Source organism: Lathamus discolor, chromosome 3 (genome assembly GCF_037157495.1).
Source record: "Lathamus discolor isolate bLatDis1 chromosome 3, bLatDis1.hap1, whole genome shotgun sequence".
Taxonomy (NCBI): Eukaryota; Metazoa; Chordata; class Aves; order Psittaciformes; family Psittacidae; genus Lathamus; species Lathamus discolor.
Genome location: NC_088886.1, coordinates 100,347,438 through 100,369,261, shown reverse-complemented (window position 1 = coordinate 100,369,261; position 21,824 = coordinate 100,347,438). Strand labels below are relative to the sequence as shown.

General features: G+C 44.1%; 1 protein-coding gene across 1 annotated transcript; it reads left to right on the top strand.

Annotated features, from left to right (window-relative positions):
- Positions 1 to 4,753: 4,753 nt before the first annotated feature.
- Positions 4,754 to 21,765, top strand: SNCG (synuclein gamma). Its single transcript, XM_065670817.1, has 5 exons — positions 4,754 to 5,206; positions 10,236 to 10,277; positions 11,137 to 11,264; positions 20,327 to 20,407; positions 21,545 to 21,765. The coding sequence occupies exons 1-5, from the start codon at positions 5,086 to 5,088 to the stop codon at positions 21,563 to 21,565; spliced, it is 393 nt and encodes a 130-aa protein (XP_065526889.1). The 5' UTR covers positions 4,754 to 5,085; the 3' UTR covers positions 21,566 to 21,765.
- The last annotated feature ends 59 nt before the right edge of the window (positions 21,766 to 21,824 follow it).

The following is a 21,824-nucleotide window of genomic DNA, read 5'->3' as shown; positions in this document are numbered from 1 at the left end:
CCCCGAAACTTCTCTGAAGTTTCTAGCAGTTCTCAGAACATTAGCCAAAAGCCACCCCTCCCACTTGCTCTTTATTTTGGCAACTGAATTTGACAGCTGACAGGTACTGCTCCTCCACTCTTGCTCCCCAGCCATTAGTGGCTTTTTTTTTTCCCTTGTGCCCTTGTTCAGAAAAATATGTTTTTCACAGGTATTTCTGAGAAATATCTCTTCAAACTGTTCAAACTCACCTTCAGACTTGAAACTGATCTTCCAAGAGCTGATATTGCCAATTACACCAGATTCATCACTATGCCCTGGGATTTTGCAGAGAACTGTCAGGAGTGCTCTTAACTGGTTGAGTAATTATAGCTATTTCCATGAAACACAGCTCTTAATACTCCCCCCACACCCAATGTTGCCTACTCTGAGAATTCAGTGTCCCATCTGCAATTCCATAATCAAGTTGTAAGGTACCAGCACTGTCTTCTGGATAATCTGCGTAAGATGTAAAACCTCATCTTTGCCCCCACTCTTTCTTTAGAGTCAGAGCTCTGCAGCTACAGTTGGATAGGGTGACCACACGGTAGACAGTGCCAAACAATACACTTAAGAAATGGCTTGTACAACTTGGAAAAGAAATGCTCTGGCTATTGCAGTCAGTGTCTCTCTGGAGAAAGAGCCCTTAGAAATTAAGTTTTCAATTAATAGATTCAGATTTTTTTGTTTATTCCTTTAGTATCTTCTCAGATTCACTGCCTACTCCATAAACCCTTGAATTATAGACTTAAATTCAGAATCTGTGTATTTAGAAGAAGAAAAAAGCTCCAGAAAAATGTTTAAAAAGCCATGTGTTGCTTTAGATTCATATATTCCAGCTCCAAGCCTCTGAAGCAGACTGAATAACTGAAGGAATTTTATGTCTGGGAAGATGAATAGCACAGTTTTGTTGATAGCTGCACAGCAAGGGGATAACTTCTCATTAGGCACTGGGTTTTAGATCTGGAAAATGCTGTCTCATTCCCTGCCCACTGCTGACGGATGCATGTGTGTGTGCAGCAGCTACGGGGAAGGGGAGCATGGGGAGAGGAGTGTTGGGAGGGGGGCTGCTGGGCAAGGAAGCGACCCCTTTCAGGGGTCTGTGCTTCAGAGGAAGAAGATGAATTCCTGTTGACTGTATTTTTATTAATTTGCTCAAAAGCTATCAATGGTATTCAGTGGCAGAGATCAGTCACAATAGACTGCCATTCTGGCAGCACTCCGATGCTTGAAAGCATGCCATGCAAATGGCTCGCCCGTCAGCCTTCACCTATTTCATTCTCTGGCAGAGGAAAGTACTCATTAACTATGCAAACGTACATGGAGGGATTCAAGTCCTAAACTGTTTTTGCCAAGAGGATGTCAGACAACTGCTTGTTTTTAATAGGACATGAAAATGAACGATCTGAGACAGTTCTCCCATCTGCATTTTGAAGTTTTCCTAAACAGGGAGAGAGGGAAGATTTCTGTTTATGTAGAGCAAGGTTTGATCCTGTTGATGTTAGTATTATTCTCCATACAAAAACTTCCTGAACAAAGGATATTTACCAGCCACAAAAGCAGTCTATCTTTCCTTTCCTTACCTGTCTTTCAAACAACATCATACACCATTTAAATACTTCAATAGAATATGACTAAATCTCACTCCTTTCATCCAGCAAGATGCCTTTGTCAGCTGTTAGTCTCCGGTGTGAGTTCATCGTTAAAGGGCAAGGTTAAGGTTTTGTGTGCAGAGTAACCAGCAACTAGGAAAATTAAAGAGGGAAAAGACACAAATTAAGTAAAATCCAGTTTTAATCTGTTGCAGACACAAAGATGGTGATGGTAGACAACAGGGAATCTTGATTTCTGCTTTCCATTCTTTTCTTTCCCTTGCATCTGTGCCTTGGAAATAGATAGACTTGAGTTAGACTTGTCTTGCCTGTGTTCCAGAATTACTGTTGGGAATTGCACAGGCCTACTTCCAGGTATTAGCCAGCAATACCCAGAGAAAGATTTAGGCACATGGGAGGTGGGGAACTGCACCTTTCAGAGACCCTCAAGAAACTGCAGTGTTATGCAGCAAGAGACCCTCTATGGACAAGCTGGGGCAGACAGAAACGAGACTTTAAGTGAACAGCAGTTGGATGGTTTGTCATTGCAGAAGACAAGGCTTCCTTTTGGTGTCGTACAGATCAGTTGGACGTTAGATACGAATTTGCTTACAAAGTGATCTGAATTTAACTCAATAGAAAAAAAATGGGAACTTTATGTCTAGCTTAACTGACTTCTCCCCAGTGTCCCAAGGTAGATAGCGGAGAAAATAAGTTGCTGCTGCGTGAATTAGGAACTTGGGTCCTTTGAATTGCCCACTGGAGGGGCTTCTCTTTAGCTGCTGATTATGTTATCTAATGCAAGGGAAAAGCTTTTCAGGCACAAAGTTGAGATCCTAGCAAAACCTTAAAGCCAAGATTGATTATGCTAACCCCTGTTTATTAAGGTGCACTTGAGGCAGGGTTGGCTACCAGTCAGGGCTGCATCCTCTGCTTAGAATAGAAATAGGGTACCACAGTTGCCATAGGGTGGCAAACGTTCAGGAGCTGTTATTGATGTTTGCACTATATAGCTCTCCTACTATGTGGTCTTGAGTCCAGAGCATTCCTAAAAGAGTTTCAAGGTAAAACAATGCCTCTGCAACTGCCTACTGCCTTGGGAGGTATCCAGCAGCATTTAAATGCCTCTTGTGAGCTCTTCCTGAAGGTCACTGGGAGAGGAGAAGGCAGGAAAGGAGTATCCCACTCGAGTACCAGCTAATTCAATCTGGTGATGATTCATGTTTCATGTCCCAGGATGGTTTGATATTTCATGTATTTGTTACCTTTTATAGCAATGAAAAATAGGTGAAACTCAATTGTACAAATCACAATGACGGAACAATAGCTAAACAAAATCAAAATACACTTCTCACTCAACCGTATCAGCCTAGTCATTCTCCTGAAAATACCAGTAAAACCCATACCCTGGGGAGCTATGTGCTCTGCTTTCATCAGCTTGGAAAGCCTGGTGAAAAAGTAAAATGGGCCTTGTAGCAATTCCCCAAAACGGTAAATTCACTTTTTACCAAATGTAATAAAATCAAGACTTCTGCCCTGTGCCTGTTGAAATCAATGGGAGCCTTGCGACTGAGTCCAAGAGCGTTTAGGTTAAAGCACTGCTTGCACAGCAGATGTCTACATGCAGAGGTAGAGGTAGGTGTACACGCAGATGTCTACAATTTTAAGAAATGAGCACCAGCTGTGCACTTTGGGCAGTCGTCAATCAAACCTTTTCTCACTCCTTGCTGCAACAGTCTAGAACAATGAGAGCTTCTGTAGTAATTGGTGTGTTGTGGTGGCCTTCCTCTGAATCTTGCACTTCTTTAATTCACAACTGATAATTGTTCTTAATCTGTCAAAGATTTGGTTCCTCTACATTCAAATGGAAATTTGTTCTTCATTTATGAGAAAGGAGATTTATTTGTGAGAAATCCCAAGAAATCTCTATATTGTTTTCCAGACAAGCAGTTTTTCAATTGTTTCAGTGTGGGGTAAAAGATCCACTCCCAATACCTAAAGAAATATTCTTAGTTCCCTGGTAAGAACTATGTGTGTGTAGTCATTTTTTATTCAGAGTTTATTTTCTGTGTAGTCATTCTCCATCTGACACTTCCAGGCTGATAATTGTGACAGCAGTGGTTTACAGACCACTACGCTTTGTGACGTTAGGGTTTATTACCCTCCCACAATGCAGTTGAACCTCTGAATTTAGTGTTCTGTTTGCCTGGTAAGGAGAAGTAGCCAAAGCTGCTCAGCCTTTGTTCTCAGCGGCCAATGCCCCACGGCTTCCATAGTTTCAGATATGGCACTATCGAAACGGAAGAAATCACCTTGTTGAACGAGCAATTGCTTTCACCGGTGCTTGCACTGATTTTCAGTTTGCTATGGGGATGAGAGCTGATTTTGGCCACTCGGGATCTAGCTCAGAAAACAGTTTAGCTTGGGTTTCATTTTAAGCACAGAGGGATATCCAGCTGTGATTAATGATCCTATGCTTTGGTACTTTTTTCCTAGTAAGGCCTTGAGGCTGGGTGGATCCTCTATGAAGACTGTTAAGGTCTTCCCAGTCATTTCTCCACAGGATGGTTTTCACGCCCCACCGCGCTCTGCAGCACAGCCCTCCAACACAAGTGATGACATCAGTATGAAATGTCGACTCACTCTGCAGAGGCAGAGCAGACCTCTCTCTGCAGCAACCCAGAGGAGCAAATAGGAAACAGGATTTCCCCCAACAGGCACCTGATTTTTCAGAAATGAACGGGATGTGCAGCCGACCAAAACCCATAATTCATGCTAAGTGCCTTCAGACTTGACAAACATGGCAAGTGGGACTTCTAGCTTGCTTCACTTGAGCTCCAAGGGAAGTTGGTTCCCTTTTTTCCCTCAGTATTTACTAGGAATAATGTTCTTGTAACTGTTTTGTGCAGGGTGGGTTCTGGTAACTGCCAGAGCAAGAAACCTGACCCGGTTTGTTTGCTTCCAGTTTTACATGCTCTCCAGCCCCTGGGAACCCAGGGGAGAGCTTGTGTTTGCCTCCTGCTGCAGCCTCAGGAGATGCCCTTTCAGGAGCTTAGCTCTTCAGATAAAAAGTCCCTCTTCACATGAGAGCATCCTTGAATGAGAGCACTGCAGAATATCTTGAAAGCTTTATCTGTCTGGAAATTTTCCAGACAGTCCTTTACCGACTGGTGTCGTTGTCCTCCTCTCCCCCTTCCCTCTTAAATCTTCACAAGCACATCCATATCATTAATATTTCAGTATCAGCTGTTCACAGGTATTGGCTACACTGCAGTGCACTTCATCAATAAGAGACGGCAAAGGATGCGAGGTTTGCCACACTGCCTTCATCCAGCAGAGGAGTAAGAGCAAAGGCAGAGACTGGCAGAGAAACTGAGTGTTCGCTGAGGGTGAAGCTGCAGTCCCAGTCTCAAGGTGCTTTTTGCTCCTGTCCCTCACTCAGATCATCCAGATAATACTCTATTAAGCAACAAGAATGGATGTCTTTAAGAAAGGTTTCTCCATTGCTAAAGAAGGTGTGGTAGCTGCTGCAGAAAAGACCAAACAGGGAGTGACAGAAGCTGCTGAGAAGACTAAAGAAGGGGTGATGTATGTAGGTAAGAGAGACTGTTTTCAAACTGTATTTTAAGCATGAACTGCTGTGTAGATTATCCCTGAGGATGTCTGAGGGAGTTTTTTTTGTGGCTAAAGCTTGGGAGTGAACGGTGGGAGGTCTGGATAGCATCTTCAGCTGTGTCACAGAGTTGCTGTGTAAGCCTGGAGTGCCACATCCTCCCCGTGCCTCAGTTTCCCCATCCGTAGATTAGACAGAGAAACAACCACTACTTCAGGGGATGCAGAACTAGTGCAATGTTAAGGAGCAGATGCCCAGGTGGACGGTTTCTGTTATGACTGTTTGCTGGTTGTTTGCAGGGTGAGTCACTCGCTCTCCGAGCATCAGAGCACTGCTGGTCTCTGCCTCACCTCCATGCTGTGAGAGGCATGCTGAGGAGGTCCCTGAGAGAAGCCAGCAGGGTTATTAACTGGGGATTGCAGGATGCATCTGTTTCCCCACAAACATACCACTTTATCTTGAAACCCTCTTGTTGACTGACGCATTAACCTTGCTTTACAAGAGTTGCCCAGATTAGTTTTGCCCAAAGGATAGGATCTGGAAAACAGCATGACTGATGTCCTGCCTAGAGACCTCTCTCACAGCTAATGTGCTGTTTCAGAAACTTCCCTTTTCAAGGTCACCCTCGAAACCCACTATATCCACCATCTAGCACATTCAATTATATGGCTGGATGATCAGATATTCCAGATAACGTAGAATCTATGAAGTCTTAGGTTCTCAAGACTGATTACCCCACTGCTGATTACTGCATCACACAGCGTTTTATGTGTACTAGATACGTGAGAGAGGGGGTGTTTAGTAGGAAAGTTTGCATACGGGCTCTTCCTGCTGTTGTGCTGAGACATCCATAGCTGTATGTAGCTACTATATTTGAAACACCTCTCCTGACAATAGCTACAGATACAAATTTGTACATTACAAATGAAATACCAATTTTCTGTGTAGGAGATCTGATAATGTTTTCATCCTGAAATTTCAAATACTCAAATACTGGCGTGCTGTAAATGAACATGTGTAACAGTTCACATTTCAATCTGAAGCTAACTCACGAGGCAAAAAGGTAAACAGCATCCATGTAAACAGCTGAAGCACCAGCCTGCAAAACGTCACACCTAGGTGTCAAATCATGGCATCACTCCTGCTCCGGCTGCTTCCTGATTTGAGGGTGCCAGACAGGTTATTCTGAACCTTTATACATAATTCCTCGCATCTCTGTTCAGTGATCTGGTACATCTCCATACTGTGGCCTGGGTTTCAGTTTTGCACAGCCATGAGGTAAAGTCTGCTTATGAGATCCTGACCTTTTCAATGAAGTTTTATAAAAACCTTCTTAAAACCTAAATCTTGGAATAAGGCTCCAATAAGGATCAAGGTGAAAATTCAGTGCTTTCTCCTCTTATGTTTTTGATTTGGCTTCTTGGTATAGTGCCAATTCCTGCCCTGTCATGCACTGCATAGTGCTCTGCCTTGGCTGATTCAGTTCCTGTTGCATGCTGCAGAATGCTCAGCCCTTTGGAAAAAAAACAGTCTTTCACAGGCAGGATAAATAAAGGCTGATTAGCTCAGAGAATTGATTTTTAAGTAAGAAGAGGAAGTGGGAGCCAAGTGTATTGATTAAAACTAGAATGATTAGTGTGTTCATGCTGCCTTTTCTCACTCTGTGCCACATGAAGAGTTAATCACAGACCTGAACTGTTCCTTCCCTGCTTCTTCCTTTGCAGACCCCTGTCCCAGCCGCTTGGTCTAGAGTGTTACATGTCGCATCCTGCATTTTTGGATGCTAGGAGAAAATAATACTTGTATAAAATCTTTAAGGTCCTTTCAGAGCATCAGGAAAGGGAGGGAAAACCCCAAAGCCTAGGATGGATGAAGTGGATCCTTGACTTTCATTCAGGTTTGTGTTAACTCACTGCTGACTCTCCAAGGAGGATTCCAGATGTCTGGACATGACTACAGCACCCGATGAGTCACTTGCTGCCACCCCAGGAGAACAAAATGATGCTTATTCAGAGGCATCCGCCTGGAGCAAACAGCATCACCAGGGCACTGCAGCCACCTCATCCCTCCCCTCTGAGCCCCGCAGGTTCAGTTCCCACAACCCATGCCAGGGCCGGAGATGCCTTCCTCCTGTGCTGCAGTGCGGTTCACAGCTGAGCTGGTTGGACATATGGCTATTGCTGGGGGAGTCATGAGCATGAGGTGCTTCTACCCCACCATGTGGCTTGCTGAATAGATAGGGGGGAGAAAAGGGCGCACAAAAGGAGAGAGGGAGAACTCCTGTAGCATGGGCCACCTTTGCACTTAGTAAAATCACAGTCTGCTCTCCAAACTGTAACAGCCTCTGGTTGTACCGAAGTGGCACAGTTAATGTGTGTCCAGCAGCTGATTTGATGGGATGTCTTTTTTTATTTGGTTTAAATAGGGGGTAAGTGGTGCTGAAGTTAATGAAGTTAATGCAAAGCTGCACCAGAGTATTGAGTATAAGGTCATTAGTAACCTTTAATACTATAATTCAGGAAGCCTCAACAAAGAATATACTTCTAGGTTTCCAGAACAGCTTTCAACCACACATGTTGCAGAAAGCCCCAGGGCACCAAGCTTTACATAAACAGAGTTTCTCTATGAAGAATGAACTCCCACGGGACTTACAGCCCATCAAAATACTCTCTTCTACCATAAACCTTTTCCCACTGCACAGCACTCCACCACCTTGGTCGCACCCTTGATATACCAAAGCTCTTAGAGATGACTCACAGCGCTCAAAAGTTCATGCATCCTGCCTCTTTTAATTCTGTGTACACAAGCTGCAGGCAAGGACTAATGAGTGAAATGAGATTGAGCATCAGTTGATTGCTTTCTGATTCAACGGATTCGGGTGGCTGGCAAGGGTATGCACCAGAAGGTCAGGTTTCATGTGGTGAATAATGGATGCTGAGCCTGAGTCATTGGGTGTGGTCAGGGCTGTGGATCAGGAAGATGAGGCAAGCTCTCCCCAGGCTGCAGCACAGGCACTTCCCAGTGCCACTGCTTCTGTTGGGAAGCGGATGCCAAGGTGTTTCTTCTACCTGCATCCCTCCGTTTTGGAACATCAAAAACCATGTCACCCACCCACTCCCCTTGGGAAGGAACTGAGCCCAGATAATCATCTTAATTCAAAAGTCTGGACAAAAATATACAGAAGTCCACCTCCTGTCTCACTAAGCATGTTTACTGCAAAACTGAAACATATGCAAAGGTTAGTACAGCAATTACATACTTTGCTTGCCTAACAACCGCTCTTTGACCAAAAGAAGAGCAAAGAAGGGCTAAGCTTGAACATCTGTGTCTGACGTGAGATGACTTTGTATGTCGAATCAGTATTGTGGCAGGCTTCGGTTGGAATGGCACTGGGAGGGAAACTGAAGCAAGATGGTGTCTGAATTGAACTGTGTACATTTGGCCCACTCAGGAGTTCATGTTCATGGCTTGAGACTTGTATCTGCTCTGCTCGCTGCTGTGCTCCTGTCATGTATGTATATCATGGGCATCATTCTTCAGCCCAGTTCACAGCAGTGCACACCTATAGTATGCATCAGTAGGAACTGCCATTTAGAACAGTAACAAGTATAAAGTAAAAAGACTTCATCTCTTCAGTCTGAACACAGTTTGGGAGGGTGGAGTGAAATGTTGATAGCATTATTGCAGTAAACCAGCTTTGTTCCACCCAGGCAATGCTTACAACCACCAAAATAAATCAACAATTGAGAATTACTTTCAATAGTGCATAACACGTATCGAGCAGAACAGAGCTGGGCTGGATCTGTTGTTATCAGGGTGCTGCACCTGTTTTGCTTTTCAGGCTCTCAGCAAGAGCGAGATGTGGTTTGTAGCTGATTTATCCCACCACACCCATGGATGCTCCAGTACCCCTGGAGTTAAAGATGTGCCTGACTCTTTATTTCTATCGCTTTGACAGTTGGCCATAAAAATCCTTTTGTTGTATCAGTACAGGAAACTGGAGCCTGTATATGTGCAGATGATTTACAAAATACGGTAAAGTGAGACCAGTGGAACCTCTTGGCATTTGTTGGTTTAACTTCCAACAGAGATAAACTTGATCCTTTATTTTTGTAATGTGAAAAAGCATCTAGTTACTGCAAGGGCTGCCTATCTACCACATAATTTAACCCACTATGTGCAACAGTATACAAATAGAAGGGATGTATAGCAGGTCACTTCAAGCATGGAGGAAAACTGCAGAGATTAATTATTCCTTAAGGGCTATTTGCATTGCAAACTGAATGCCTACACATCCTGTTGATCTTCACATCCTTGCCTTGTGAACAGCAAGATAAATTACAATGTAAGCATACATATGGTATACTTCATAATTTTGAGTTTAAAACATCTGCATTCTGTTTATCACTGTGAGCAGGCGCTTACAGCCTAGTTTGAGGCACTGACATGGGAATCTAGCAAGTACGTACGTACGTTGTAGGTGGTTGGTTGTTCTGAAAATTCAGCCTCGGGTTTCTCCAGAGTCTTTATTATAGGTATAGAATGAAGCTTTTAAGTGTTCACTGTAGTCACGTATCCTGCTGAAAGGCACGGAAGAGTCACGGATGTGATTCCTTGTCTTGAAAGACTGACGTAAGTCCTATTTCGCTAGGTGACTTAATGTACATTCGTGTTTACAATTAGCTTAACATTGATTTACCTCCACTCAGTTGTCCTTTTCATTTTGGAAACATCCCAGGGACAATTTTTCATACTTCAGCATGGTATTATCAAGATTTTTCAGGTCTAGGCATCTCCAGACAATTTGCAGTTGAAGTTGTCCAACTCTGACTTTATTGGGGAAGGGAGCTGATCCCTTCCGCTGGCCCTCCAAATTGTTATGTCTTTGCAGGAGGTGCTGGCAGCACCATGGCTCTCCACTGCACCTCGTAAGAACAGAAAGCCATCCATGTCCAAAAACCAGGGGGTTCTTTGCCAGCTAGCACTGATGGGGTGTGTGTTTCCTTTCCCAGGTACCAAAACCAAGGAAGGCGTAGTGCAAAGCGTGACCTCAGGTAAGACTGCAGCCCTGGGAGAGACACGGAAATCTGTGATGGGTTGCTGGACCTCTGGATGAGGCCATCACTCCTGCCAAATGGAAGGTCTCTGGAGGGCAGCAGTGATCTGCGTGACCTTCCATTTGACGAATGGAGGATGTTTTCTAGGAGTGATGGTTCAGGGTCTGGCATTTGCAAGTGCACGTGGATGAGGGAAAATATTTAATCAGCAGAGCAGGTCGAAAAACATCTAACAGATGTTGCTTGGCAGATTCAGATGATTCACAGCAATTTAGACATTTCACAATGTCAAGGATGCTGCCTAGCATGCAGAGAGGGTCCTGGCAGGCTGAAACTGTTGTCTTTGAGACACTCCTGACAGGCAGTCCCAGAGTCAGAGACCCAAAGAGATCCTTCTAGGTATCCCAAGCTCCAAGGCAGGGAAGCTGAGTGGACTGCCTTCAAAGGAGATGAATGGATCCTTTCCCTGGAGAATTTAATGATTAATTTAATTTTTTCCCCAGGTGTATTAAATCCAACAGAAGGTGCCCTGATAGAGGTGATATGCCATCTGCAATGCAAAATACCTTATTTACACAAATGTCTCTTAGTATCTTACAGTGAATTTTTCATTCTCCAGTTGTCCACAAAGCCTGGCAAGCTGCAGAGCTGCTCTCTGAGCAGCATTTTGAGTCAGGCAAAACCCTCATCTACATAATCTAAATTCAGATGTGATCTCATAGAAAAGAAAATGAAACAGGGACTGTAGCAGGGCCAATTTCTTGTCTTACCTCAGTACAAACGTTTTATTGTCCTAGTGAACTTGGCAGCCTTTTGGCAGTGCCTGGCTCATTGACTTTCTGCTTTTGTTGCTCAGTTGCTGAGAAGACCAAAGAGCAGGCCAATGTGGTGGGAGAAGCTGTAGTAGCCAGCGTGAACACAGTGGCAAACAAGACTGTAGAAGGAGCAGAGACCATCGTGGCCACTACAGGAGTTGTAAAAAAGGTATGCTTGTTTCTTCAGCAATATTCAGGGTGGAAGAGTCATCTTTGGGTTACATTTAAATATAGAATCATAGAATGGTTTGTGTTGGAAGGAATCTTAAAGATCATCGAATTCTAACCCCCCTGCCACGAGCAGACACACTTCCCAGTAGAGCAGATTGCTGAAACACTTGCAAATGATGGTTTTACCTATTCAGTGAGAGGGTTTCAGCAATGCCTGCTTTGATACAATGTTTAATAATACTGTATAATGCTAACATAATCACAGAATCATTTAGTTTGGAAGGGACCACTTGAGATAATCTAGTCCAACTCCCTTAGGGTAATGAGAGCATGTTGCCCAGGACTGTATTTGGTTGGGTTTTGAATATCTCCACAGATGGAGATTCTACAATATCCCTGACCAACCTGTGCCAGTGTTTGACCACTCTCATGGGAAAAAAAGTGTTTTCGTACGTTCAGATGGGCACGTTAATCAACTCATGCCCATTGTGTCCTGTCCCGTCAGCAGGCACTGCTGGCAAGAGCCCAGCTCCCTGTTTTCTGATGAATGTAGATAAGCATTCTTCCCAGGGACTTGAGTAGAAGGCGGTCCAGGCTGCAGTGGGCATGTGGCCAGGGTCAGAGCTGAGGGAGGTGAGGGGTGTGAAAGAGCAGGAGCAAAGCTTTGCCCTCACACCTCGACCCCAGCCCAGCCACTCTGCAGGCAGCAGAGGGCAGCAGCAATTCAAGCAGGGAGCCTGAAGCTCCTGCTCTGCTCTGTGCTCACTTTGACAACTGGTTCATAAAGGCCACGGGACAGACTGTTCACTGGTTAAACCAGATTAGGACGAGGCATCTTCTGTCCTCCAGCCTAACTTGACAAACTGGGTTGCTTCAAATGAGGGCTTAAAGGGGATGTGAAGGAACAGAACAACCCCCTAGATGAAGGCAGAGTTGATCATCAGAGAAGATGCTTTTACTGGGTGGTAACAAACCACAACCATTTGTACTGTACTTGAGGCTAACAGTTGGCAGTTCTTTGGTAAGCCTGGCTGCATTTCCGCTCTTCAGAGAGCTGTGATCAATGGCATTGATAGCAACATGAGGTAGATGAGTCACAGCAAACCCAAACCCAGAATCAAAGCAAAATGAGGTTGGCCAAAGTTGTTTTAATTGTTCACACAGTTTGCTGATGAATTTCCTGACCTGCATGTAAACACATTGTGATGTGAAACAAAACTTCTGCACAGCATATAAATCCTGAGAGAATAGCCTAACAAAAAAGGCCAGCAGCTACAGATGACGCAAAATGTTCTCCTGAAAGCATGTGAAACCAGCAGATACAGAAGTTGTGCTAAGCCCTTGGGATAAGTTTAATCTTTGTTCCCTCAGGGAGCAGCAGTTAGGCTGCAGCAGTGCAAACAGTGATTCCTAATTCCACGGGGCCAGACAACCCCCTTTTACCTTTTGACTGACTGGGTACAGGGTGGCTGACCCAGGAATTTGCTGATGGTAGAAATCCATCCTCTTGATACCAAACTGTTTCCCCTTCTGGCAAGGACTGAGCAACAGCAATAGTCTATTTTGTCCTAAATAAGAGCCCCCCTCAAAGACTGATGACCTACAACTTACACGTGTTACTGTCATACCTCAAACAGGTCAATGTTATCTGCTTTTACCCTTGTGCAGGTAGGCCCTTAAAAAATCAGAGGTTCTTTCACCCTAGTAGTGGTTCTGGGTTATGCAGGCTGTAAGCAGTATACAAAAGCTGTAAGTTTTCCAGCTGCATCTGAACTGTCATTCTTACATCTTCATTGATGTCTGTCTGCTTAGTGTTAAAATGGGGATTGATCAAGAAATAAAGTAGGAAGTGTCATGAGCCAAAGGGCAGAGTAAATGAGGGAGACAGGGAATGGCTTTGGATGCAGTAACATGGTGTTATGCCAAATAGCAGAGGTGGACAGCAGGAGGAAAACAGGAAAAACAAGGCAAAAGAAGTCATAGGAGAACGAAATTTAGGAAAATGTGTGAAAGAGAGAGGTCATCTACTTTACTCGTTCAGTTTAAATTAGGAGTGTGAGTCTCGTAGCTATCCTCACTCGCCATACTTCAGTCACATCTGCTAGATACCTTTCAGACAGCAATAACACGGAAGATTGAGCTCCATATGCACACCAAGTGCATCCCAACTGCTAATGGTTAATTGCCTCAGAGCCAGAGCTGCTCTGGAGGGAGGGCCCTGAAAGGAGTGGAAGGGTTGTGTTGGGCTCTTGGCACCAGCTGTTTTCTCCAGGTCTGTTCCTATTGTGCTGCACAATTTGGTGATGGAAAATATAGCCAGAGGCTGCCAAGAGCAGCACCAGGCACCATAATGCAATTGAGAGACCCACTGGAGATACACTGAGAGGAGTGATAAGGTATAGCAGTTACCTGTTTAAAAAAACAATACCTACTGTTATAATCTCACAATCATGGAATTATACACAAGCATTTCAGGCCCTGAAGTTTCAGAGAGCTGTTACATCCAGTCCTGAGACTTGTTTATGCTCCACCCCGTCCTCCTTCTGTCTAACTGCAAAGAGCAGTTTCTAGCATCTTATTTATGTTTTCAACTGTCTCCAGTGTTGTTTCCTGCTGACTTTATATAGGGGTGTTTAAAACGCCATAGAATCTTTGTGAATGCATGACACCGAGCACTGCAATGGAATGATTCAAATCTGGGGAGTTGAGTGGCCCAGGAGGCATGTCCCTAGCTGAGCATTCCCAGTATTAATATCAATTACAGAAAGCTTGTTGACATTTAGTCTGTACATTTGACAGCTGGGGTCAGTGGCAGGCACATACTAGCAAGGAGTGGGGAACTCCTAAGGATTCTGAATTAAATTTGCTTGGGGCAGCAGACGCAGGGTGGTTGAGCTCTGTGGGTGTATCAGATGGTGACCTTGGCCATAGGGAAGAATTCATACCTTTTGCAGGATGTGGCGGGCACTGAAATGTGGACATGCATGGACAACGTTAGTTGACAGCTCCTTGCTGTCCTCAGTGGGAGCACTTGGAGCCAGGTAGAAAGAAACAGGGCTGAAATAACTCTATGCCTGTGGAGGGGTGACAGGCATCAGATGAGAGCAACCTCAAGTAGCGTTGGCATCACCTAGTAGGGCTTTAGCACTAGCCTGGTCACTGCTGAGTACAAGAAAGTATTGGCTCATTTAGAGGACTTTTTAAGTATAAACTGAAAGATATGTAAGTTAGGAGACTATGAACCCTCCACAATTTTTCTGATATGCAAAGGAATGAGACCCATCAGTAATGTGTTTTGTCTGTGGCTCTGCAATCATCCCAGTCCCAAGGGGGAACATTAAGGGATTTTAGTGATGTAACCACCCACTAAACGCCCCTGTCTTAGAAGAGGATTAATTCTTTGTCTACATGACACAGCACAAAGTCTGCTGCATTGCAGACACCACGTGGTTGGGAGCAAGCGCATGTACATGCACACTCACACTCACAACGCATCCCTTGGGGACTGGAATAATTTTCCCAGTAGCTGATGCTTCCCTATGCCCTCTACCCAGATCTTCCCTTCGATCTATTTGCTGTGTCAGTTTTTATATGGTTTAGTTGTCAGTTCATGGCTCTGTCATTTTGAATTGGGTTTGATCTTTTTTTGATTTCATTAAGTCTTTGAGCAGTTGTCAGCTGTGTGCAACTGCTGGGCGCGTTCACTGGATCACGTTGTTTCTGTCTGTGCTCAATCTAGCGCATGTGTACCGTACTCGTGCCGTAGCTTATCGCTTTCATAACAACTGCACATTTTGAATATGAACGGTTGATGTTCATATTTTGCTCCCTTAAACCCCGCGACGCCACTGACACTAAGACAGTCGCACCAAAGGAATTAGAAGCAGAAACTGACGAGTGACCTCCCTATTTAAGTTTGTTTGGGCAGGACAAGTGCCACTAGGAGAGAGTAACCAAGGGTAGCTGAGAGGCCACCGAGAGCAGAGCTGCTAAGCAGGAGAAGCAGGGAAATCAACAACTGCACTAGCTTACAATTAAATACACTAAATAGTCGAAACTTTTCTCCTTTGTATGCAAGCTTCAGCCTTTGTATTCAAGCTTCTTCACTGATGTGGCAATGCACCCCAGTGGTATCCTTCAGCATCCCATGGAGCAGGGGAGACTACAAACGCAGCATGGAGTGGGGTACTCTGCCTACGGCACTTTTTCTGTGCTTCCCTCTGCCTCATCAGTGCTTCCAGGTGTACATTTTTCACATGGAGGAGAGCTGAGTTGGAGGCACTGGTGAAGCCTTAAAGTCTGCAAGACTGTGTGTGTGCTTCATGGCTAAAGGTTTGTGCCTCAGTAATTCTGTAGGATAATAAAGAGTAAGCATTATTAAATATGTATTGTTTGTAAAAGCAGCCCCAGGAAAAACCCTAAGAGAGTCTGGCTACGAACTGGGTGAAAACAAAGCTACTCCAAGAGTCCACCAGGTTTGTACTGGAAGACATGAATCCTGTGCTCCTGTCTGTCTGTCCTGTCAGTGGGTCCACTCACTTTAATCATGGGTTGACCTCTTACTCAGAGCTGTCAGCATCACTCAGGGCACATTCAGCCCGAAACCTATCCAGGACAGCCCGTCCATAGGACCTGTCAGGTTGCCTGAGGCTTTACAAGGGAGTGGTTTGGGGATGCTGCCAAGTAGCATTGCTTTTGCTCCAACGCCCAAGGTCAAGAGCACTACAGGAGGCTGAACCTTTCTCTGCCTTATGCAACTGATGTCCTGTTGCGGGCTGTTAAATTTGTAGCAGATCAGGTTTCCAGCGAATCTTTCTGGTTTTACGGCCTTAAAATACTGATGATAATAATAATAATAAAAAGAACAGAGAAATCTTGCTTGCCACTAAATTTGTTGAGGTTTTGATGCATCCAACATTTCGACTCTGCATGCTTTCTCTGTTAGATAAGGAAGATAATCCTGATAAGTTTGTTTATCTCAGAATTTTGGGGGATGGAAAAAAAAATCACTGGCCTATAACATGATATGGATAAAAATATAAATTCCATTTCATGTATGGACTTGGCCAGCAGAGCATACAAAACATTTGCTGAGCTGAAAAAGGGAATTTCATAGAACCCGTGAAATAGAGAAATCTGAAGAATCAAGGTGTAATTATTTTGTTTGGGGGGTTTGGGATTTTTCTTTTTTTTTTCCTTTCAAAATCTGTGGACTTTTCAAATCTGTTTTTAAAAAAGCATATTAAGATAACTGACCCCAGAAGCCTATAGTGCACTCTGTGTAAGACCTCTTAACTTTGCACAGGAATATTTTTATAAACGACAGGTCCTAACTTGTTGAGCTTTTCATTAGCAACATCTGAGCATGTAACTATGTTTCATAACCTTAGTGAAATATTGTATTTTATATATATAAAAAACCTTATATAGGGTGTATATTCTATATACAAATATATTTATACATATATAAATAGTTTAGAACTTGTATGGTATTCCTGTAATATAATTCCTGTGAAGACTCTAAGGTCTTATGTTTCACTCAGCTACTATGTTAAACTTCTTTGGTTTACTCTCATCTCTAGCCAAAATCACACACACACACGCGCATACACACACACACACACACACACACACACACACACAGTGTTGGGGAGAAACCAGCCCATAATAAACAAATTTATTATATTTTTTTCATTTCAAATACTTTTTCTAGGACAACACATGATTTTGGAGGGGGGAGGTGTGTGGAAATCTGCTTGCTGTTTAAGAGCAGGAGAAGCATTACTAATTAATTCATGGTTGCAACATGCCTTTCCCTTAGAACATTTTATCCCTTTTAATGAGATGAGCACTGAAAGGAATGGCACAGTTGCTGCTGTCCTCCAGAGAAGCTGGATTTTCAGCCTTGTTTTCTTGCCCAGCATCACACTGTGAGTCAGTGCTACAGCTGGGGTCAGTACCCAGGAACTTCTGTCTCTTTATCCAAAGTGAAGACCCTCACATCACATGGTCCTCCTCTGTATATTGTTTTCCTGGCTAGTCATCAAAATCCCCAGCCAGCTAACACCCAGCTGAAGAATGCAGCCCTTCCTCATCTCATGCTCACTGTTCTGAGCAGGGTGGGAAGCGCGTGAGAAAAAGACTGTGAGATGACATCCCTAACGCAGCCTGACACCTCTTCATCCTGTGATTGTGCTGGTTCCTCCAACACAGTTTAGAAACACGCTCCAGAAACATGGTTGCTTCCCTTTCTGAAAATAGACGGATGAGTCACTTTCATCCTTCTGGAGCAGAGTCTTGGCAGAGAGCACAATTTAAGAGGTATAATAAGCACAACAATAGCTGAACCAGGGATTCTTCAGCCCACCCATCGCTCTTGGATGCAGTGTCCTGAAAATAGTCCTGAAGAAGGATCCTCTTTTCCATGGCTGTTTCCACATCTACCGGAGCTGATCTGCCTGCTCACACAGAGGTGGTCATGCCCTTTAAAAAGGTGAGGTGCACTGCACTTGTCCTTGTGCTCCTATGAGCTGTCCCCAGTTTTCCTAGTGCAGCACCTTCAGCAGTCACCTCTGATTCATCTTCATGATTCCACATGGAAGCTGGAAACCACAAGTGCAAAACATCTACAAATTGCCTGCTGTTGCAGCTATTGTCACTGGCTTGCACTGCAGTGTTCTTTTCTTTCTACCTAACCATCAAAAAAATGGCATGTAAAGCTTCCAAACACGATTTGAGGCAATTTACATGCTTTGACCTAGTGTGCATCGTTGAGTTAAAAGGTGTAGCCATTTTATGCGGACCTGTACACATGTGAAGTGTTTTAAAGTCATAGACAGGATCCTGTGGCTGGATCAACCTCTTAGAGTAGTAAGCCCTGTTGACATTGTTCTGCTGACAACAGGAGAGTTCACTCCTTTTGGAAAGGCTCCACCAGACTGGGGGCCTCTTCTGAACAGCCTCTGATCCCTGCTGCACTGGGAACTGGATATGAGAAATTAGTCTCCATAGTGTGCATGATTTAAGGTTACCTGGGCTTTCTTAACACAGATCAGGTTGACAGTAGCAAGAATCATTTCAGACAACACCACAGTACAAATTAAGGGCATGTTTCTTAGGGGAAAAAGCCCCAGTCACACTGTGCTTTTCATATAGAGACACATTCAGTGCATGGCACGCTCTCTTAACAAATTAATTGACTCTCAGCAGGGAGGTGAAGGGAATGTCTGGAGCTGCAACAGACTTCAGTACTGGGCTGCCGCTCATATTTTGGCCATCATCTTCCTTTGGTGGATTGATCCCTACAGTAGTTTGCATGGACAGCGGGAAGCCTGTGGCAGCATAACCAGGTTACAGCTACATCTCCTTGCTCCCCTTCCTGACAGAAATGGGTCTGAAGTCCAATTTCCAGCTCATGGGATCTACCTTATGTCTATGTATCTGTGAAATCTGTCTGGTTTTGTCTTCTTATTTCACATCACCTCTTCTTCCCTTATTCAGTCCCAAAAGCAGCAGGGGTGTTCTGCTGATGAGAGCAGTTGTGACTGGACAGGAAAATAAGGATGTGTGTGAAAATGAAGAGTGGAGTTCCCCAGAACATACAGAGCATAAAGTTCTGCTCACAGTAGGTGTGGCAGGGACATTTGATTTGCACTGCATCAACAGCAGCATCAGGGAAAGCAGTGGTCTCATGTTTCCAAAATATTGAAATTTAAATGATATGTCTCCCTGCCATGCAAAATTCACTTTTTCTTCATGTAATATATATGTATTAGGTTCCCTCTATGGTGGTCCTCACTTCGTGTAGGAAAAGAGTAAAAATTCAGGGATACTGCGGGGCATGTGTGCTCAAAGGGAACAGAAGCTTTGTGACTTTAGCAGAGTTCCCTGGTCGCTTGTGGCTGGATAATAGAGGTCCTGATATTTGTTTCTCCCTGCTCTTACTAACTGATTCCATAGAGGTGCATTCCTGCTTTCTGTCCATCCCTTGTGCACATCCAGGATGATCAGGATTTTGTCTTCTCTTGTCAGGTGGCCAACTCACATTTAAAGGGATAGCCTGATAACAATCTTTTTCTCTTCTTAGAATAAGAAGGTAACTGAAAGATATGGGCAAGTAGCTAAAAGAGCCCAAAGTGCTCATGAAAAAGCTTGGACTTCAAACACAGAAAAGCTTATCCTTCCATAGTGACAGTTTGTCTGAGGCAAGACATTAATGCCACCATAATGCTGTTATATCTGAAATTAGTATTAGTCTGTGCAATGAGTGCTTAGGGTAAGTAAAATAATGTGGGAAAAGCTAGGCTTGATCTGTTGTACTCTAGGTAAATTCATTTGTTCTTCACAAATTTCTTCACACTGAAGAAGTTAAAACTCTGGTCTCAGTGACAGGAAAGAAAACCTCTGAAAAATAACTGATTTTCTGTATGAAAAAGACCATAAACCAGGTTGCAAGAAATTGAATTGCTTTTCCATAGACATTTGCTCTAACAAGCTGCATGAGAAATTGATTTTGAGCTATATTTGTTACCTATTAAACCCAATATTTTATCTGTGTGTGTAATGCTCAAACCCATGTTGCACAGTCTGCTCAAATCATAGAATCATAGAATAGTTAGGGTTGGGAAGGACCTTAAGATCATCTAGTTCAAACCCCCCTGCCATGGGCAGGGACACCACACACTAAACCATCTCACCCAAGGCTATGTCAAACTTGGCCTTGAACACCGCCAGGGATGGAGCATTCACAGCCTCCCTGGGCAACCCATTCCAGGGCCTCACCATCCTAACAGGAAAGAACTTCCTCCCTATATCTAATCTAAACTTCCCCTGTTTAAGTTTTAACCCGTTACCCCTTGTCCTGTCACTATAGTCCCTGATGAAGAGTCCCTCCCCAACATCCCTGTAGGCCCCCTTCAGATACTGGAAAGCTGCTATGAGATCTGCTTCTAAGCCTTCTTAGGAGGTCTGCTATTCTCTAAGGCTCAGTGTCTCTCTAAGATCAGTGTGATGACTCTGTGTGTGGCAGTAAGGACAAACATCTCTCTTGTGACTTGGCAGGAGGACCTGGCTCCACCACAGCCGCCGCCGGAGCAGCCAGAGGTGGCAGGAGACGTCACAGGCACAGGAGGCGGTGGAGAGGTAAGGTGATGCCACAGCCAGGACTTCCCACAGTCCTTGGGCTCTCAAGAGCACACATGGGCTTTTTCTGTGTTCTCCCCTTTGCCTTCTATGGTTATAGAGCTGCCACATGTGGAGCCCATCAGTATTCCCACTTTCATGACAAAAAACTGAGCTCATCAGTTTTCACTCCTGCTGCTTGAATTTGGGGACCAAAAATTTGCCATGAGTGGCAGACTGGACAGATCTGCTGCCTGCTTTGGTCTGATTTTGATATGGGGTGGAAACACACATATAATAGTTAATGCTTTTCTGTGATTTTAGTGTCACATGGAATAGTTTTTTCCTGGTTGCAGCCATGCTTTAAAAGAGCTTTAGAAAATCAGGTAGATTTTTCTTTAGGTTTTCCTCTATTTAAATTAATTCTTTTATTTTTTTACCTATTCTACCTGTAATGTCTTTTTGAAGCCCTGAGGCAAATGTCAGCCTCTGGGCCAAGCTCTTTCAGCTCTTGAACAAGGAAGAACAACCTCTTATCAGTCAACATAGATGCTTTAAAGGGACAAAGGCTTCTCGGGTGGTATTCCCTTCACGATTTCAGTCCTAAGGCCTTCGGCTGCCCATCCCACAAGCCCTGCAGCACGGCATGCACCTGAACACGACAGTTTTCAGGTTCTCTGAAACTCAGATTGTTTTCATGGTACTTGAACCTCCCTGAAAGCTCAGCTTGCACCTACCACCCTCCGCCAGCCATCATCCCCTCTGCTAACAGTCCCCAAAAGAGCCCTGCAAATCTGATTGACTTCACCTTTGCACAAGTATTGTCAGGCTGTGTTGGGGCAGGAGGTAGACGTGGCAGCAGAATGCTGGATGCTCCTGCCAGTGGCAGCCCTGCCCCGTGCTAACTCAACTTCCATCACATACAAAATCACCCTCTCGTTTTTCCTGGAGGTCTGAGTTACAGTGAGAGTGTGTCTGGTTCCCAGAAGGAATGGATAATTCATTCGTTTTCTGCACCACAGATGGTCCTCATTGTTTTGTAGCTGTTTGTGGGGTTTTATGTAGTGACTATCAGCACTGATTTTTCTCCTGATTTTATTTATATATGTTTTTCACTGAAAATATTTAGCTTTTTTTCCTGTTTGCTTTCTCTCACAGGGTGAAAATGAAGGCAATTAATCAGCTTAGGGACTTCTAGCTCAAGAGATGGCATTCCAAGAGCATACATGGAAATATTAGCTGACACTACAACAGGAAAATCCTGCTCACTGTAGACAAAAATATTAAGCTCTGTAGTCTTTCACTTGCTTCATAAACCAATTGTAAAATATATATAAGCCAGACCCGTCTGATCATAAGTAAAGTGCAGGTGTGTACCAGGGTGTGTGTCTTCTTCTCTGCTTCCAGACCCGCTTGCTTTGAGTTTTTGGTCAGGCTC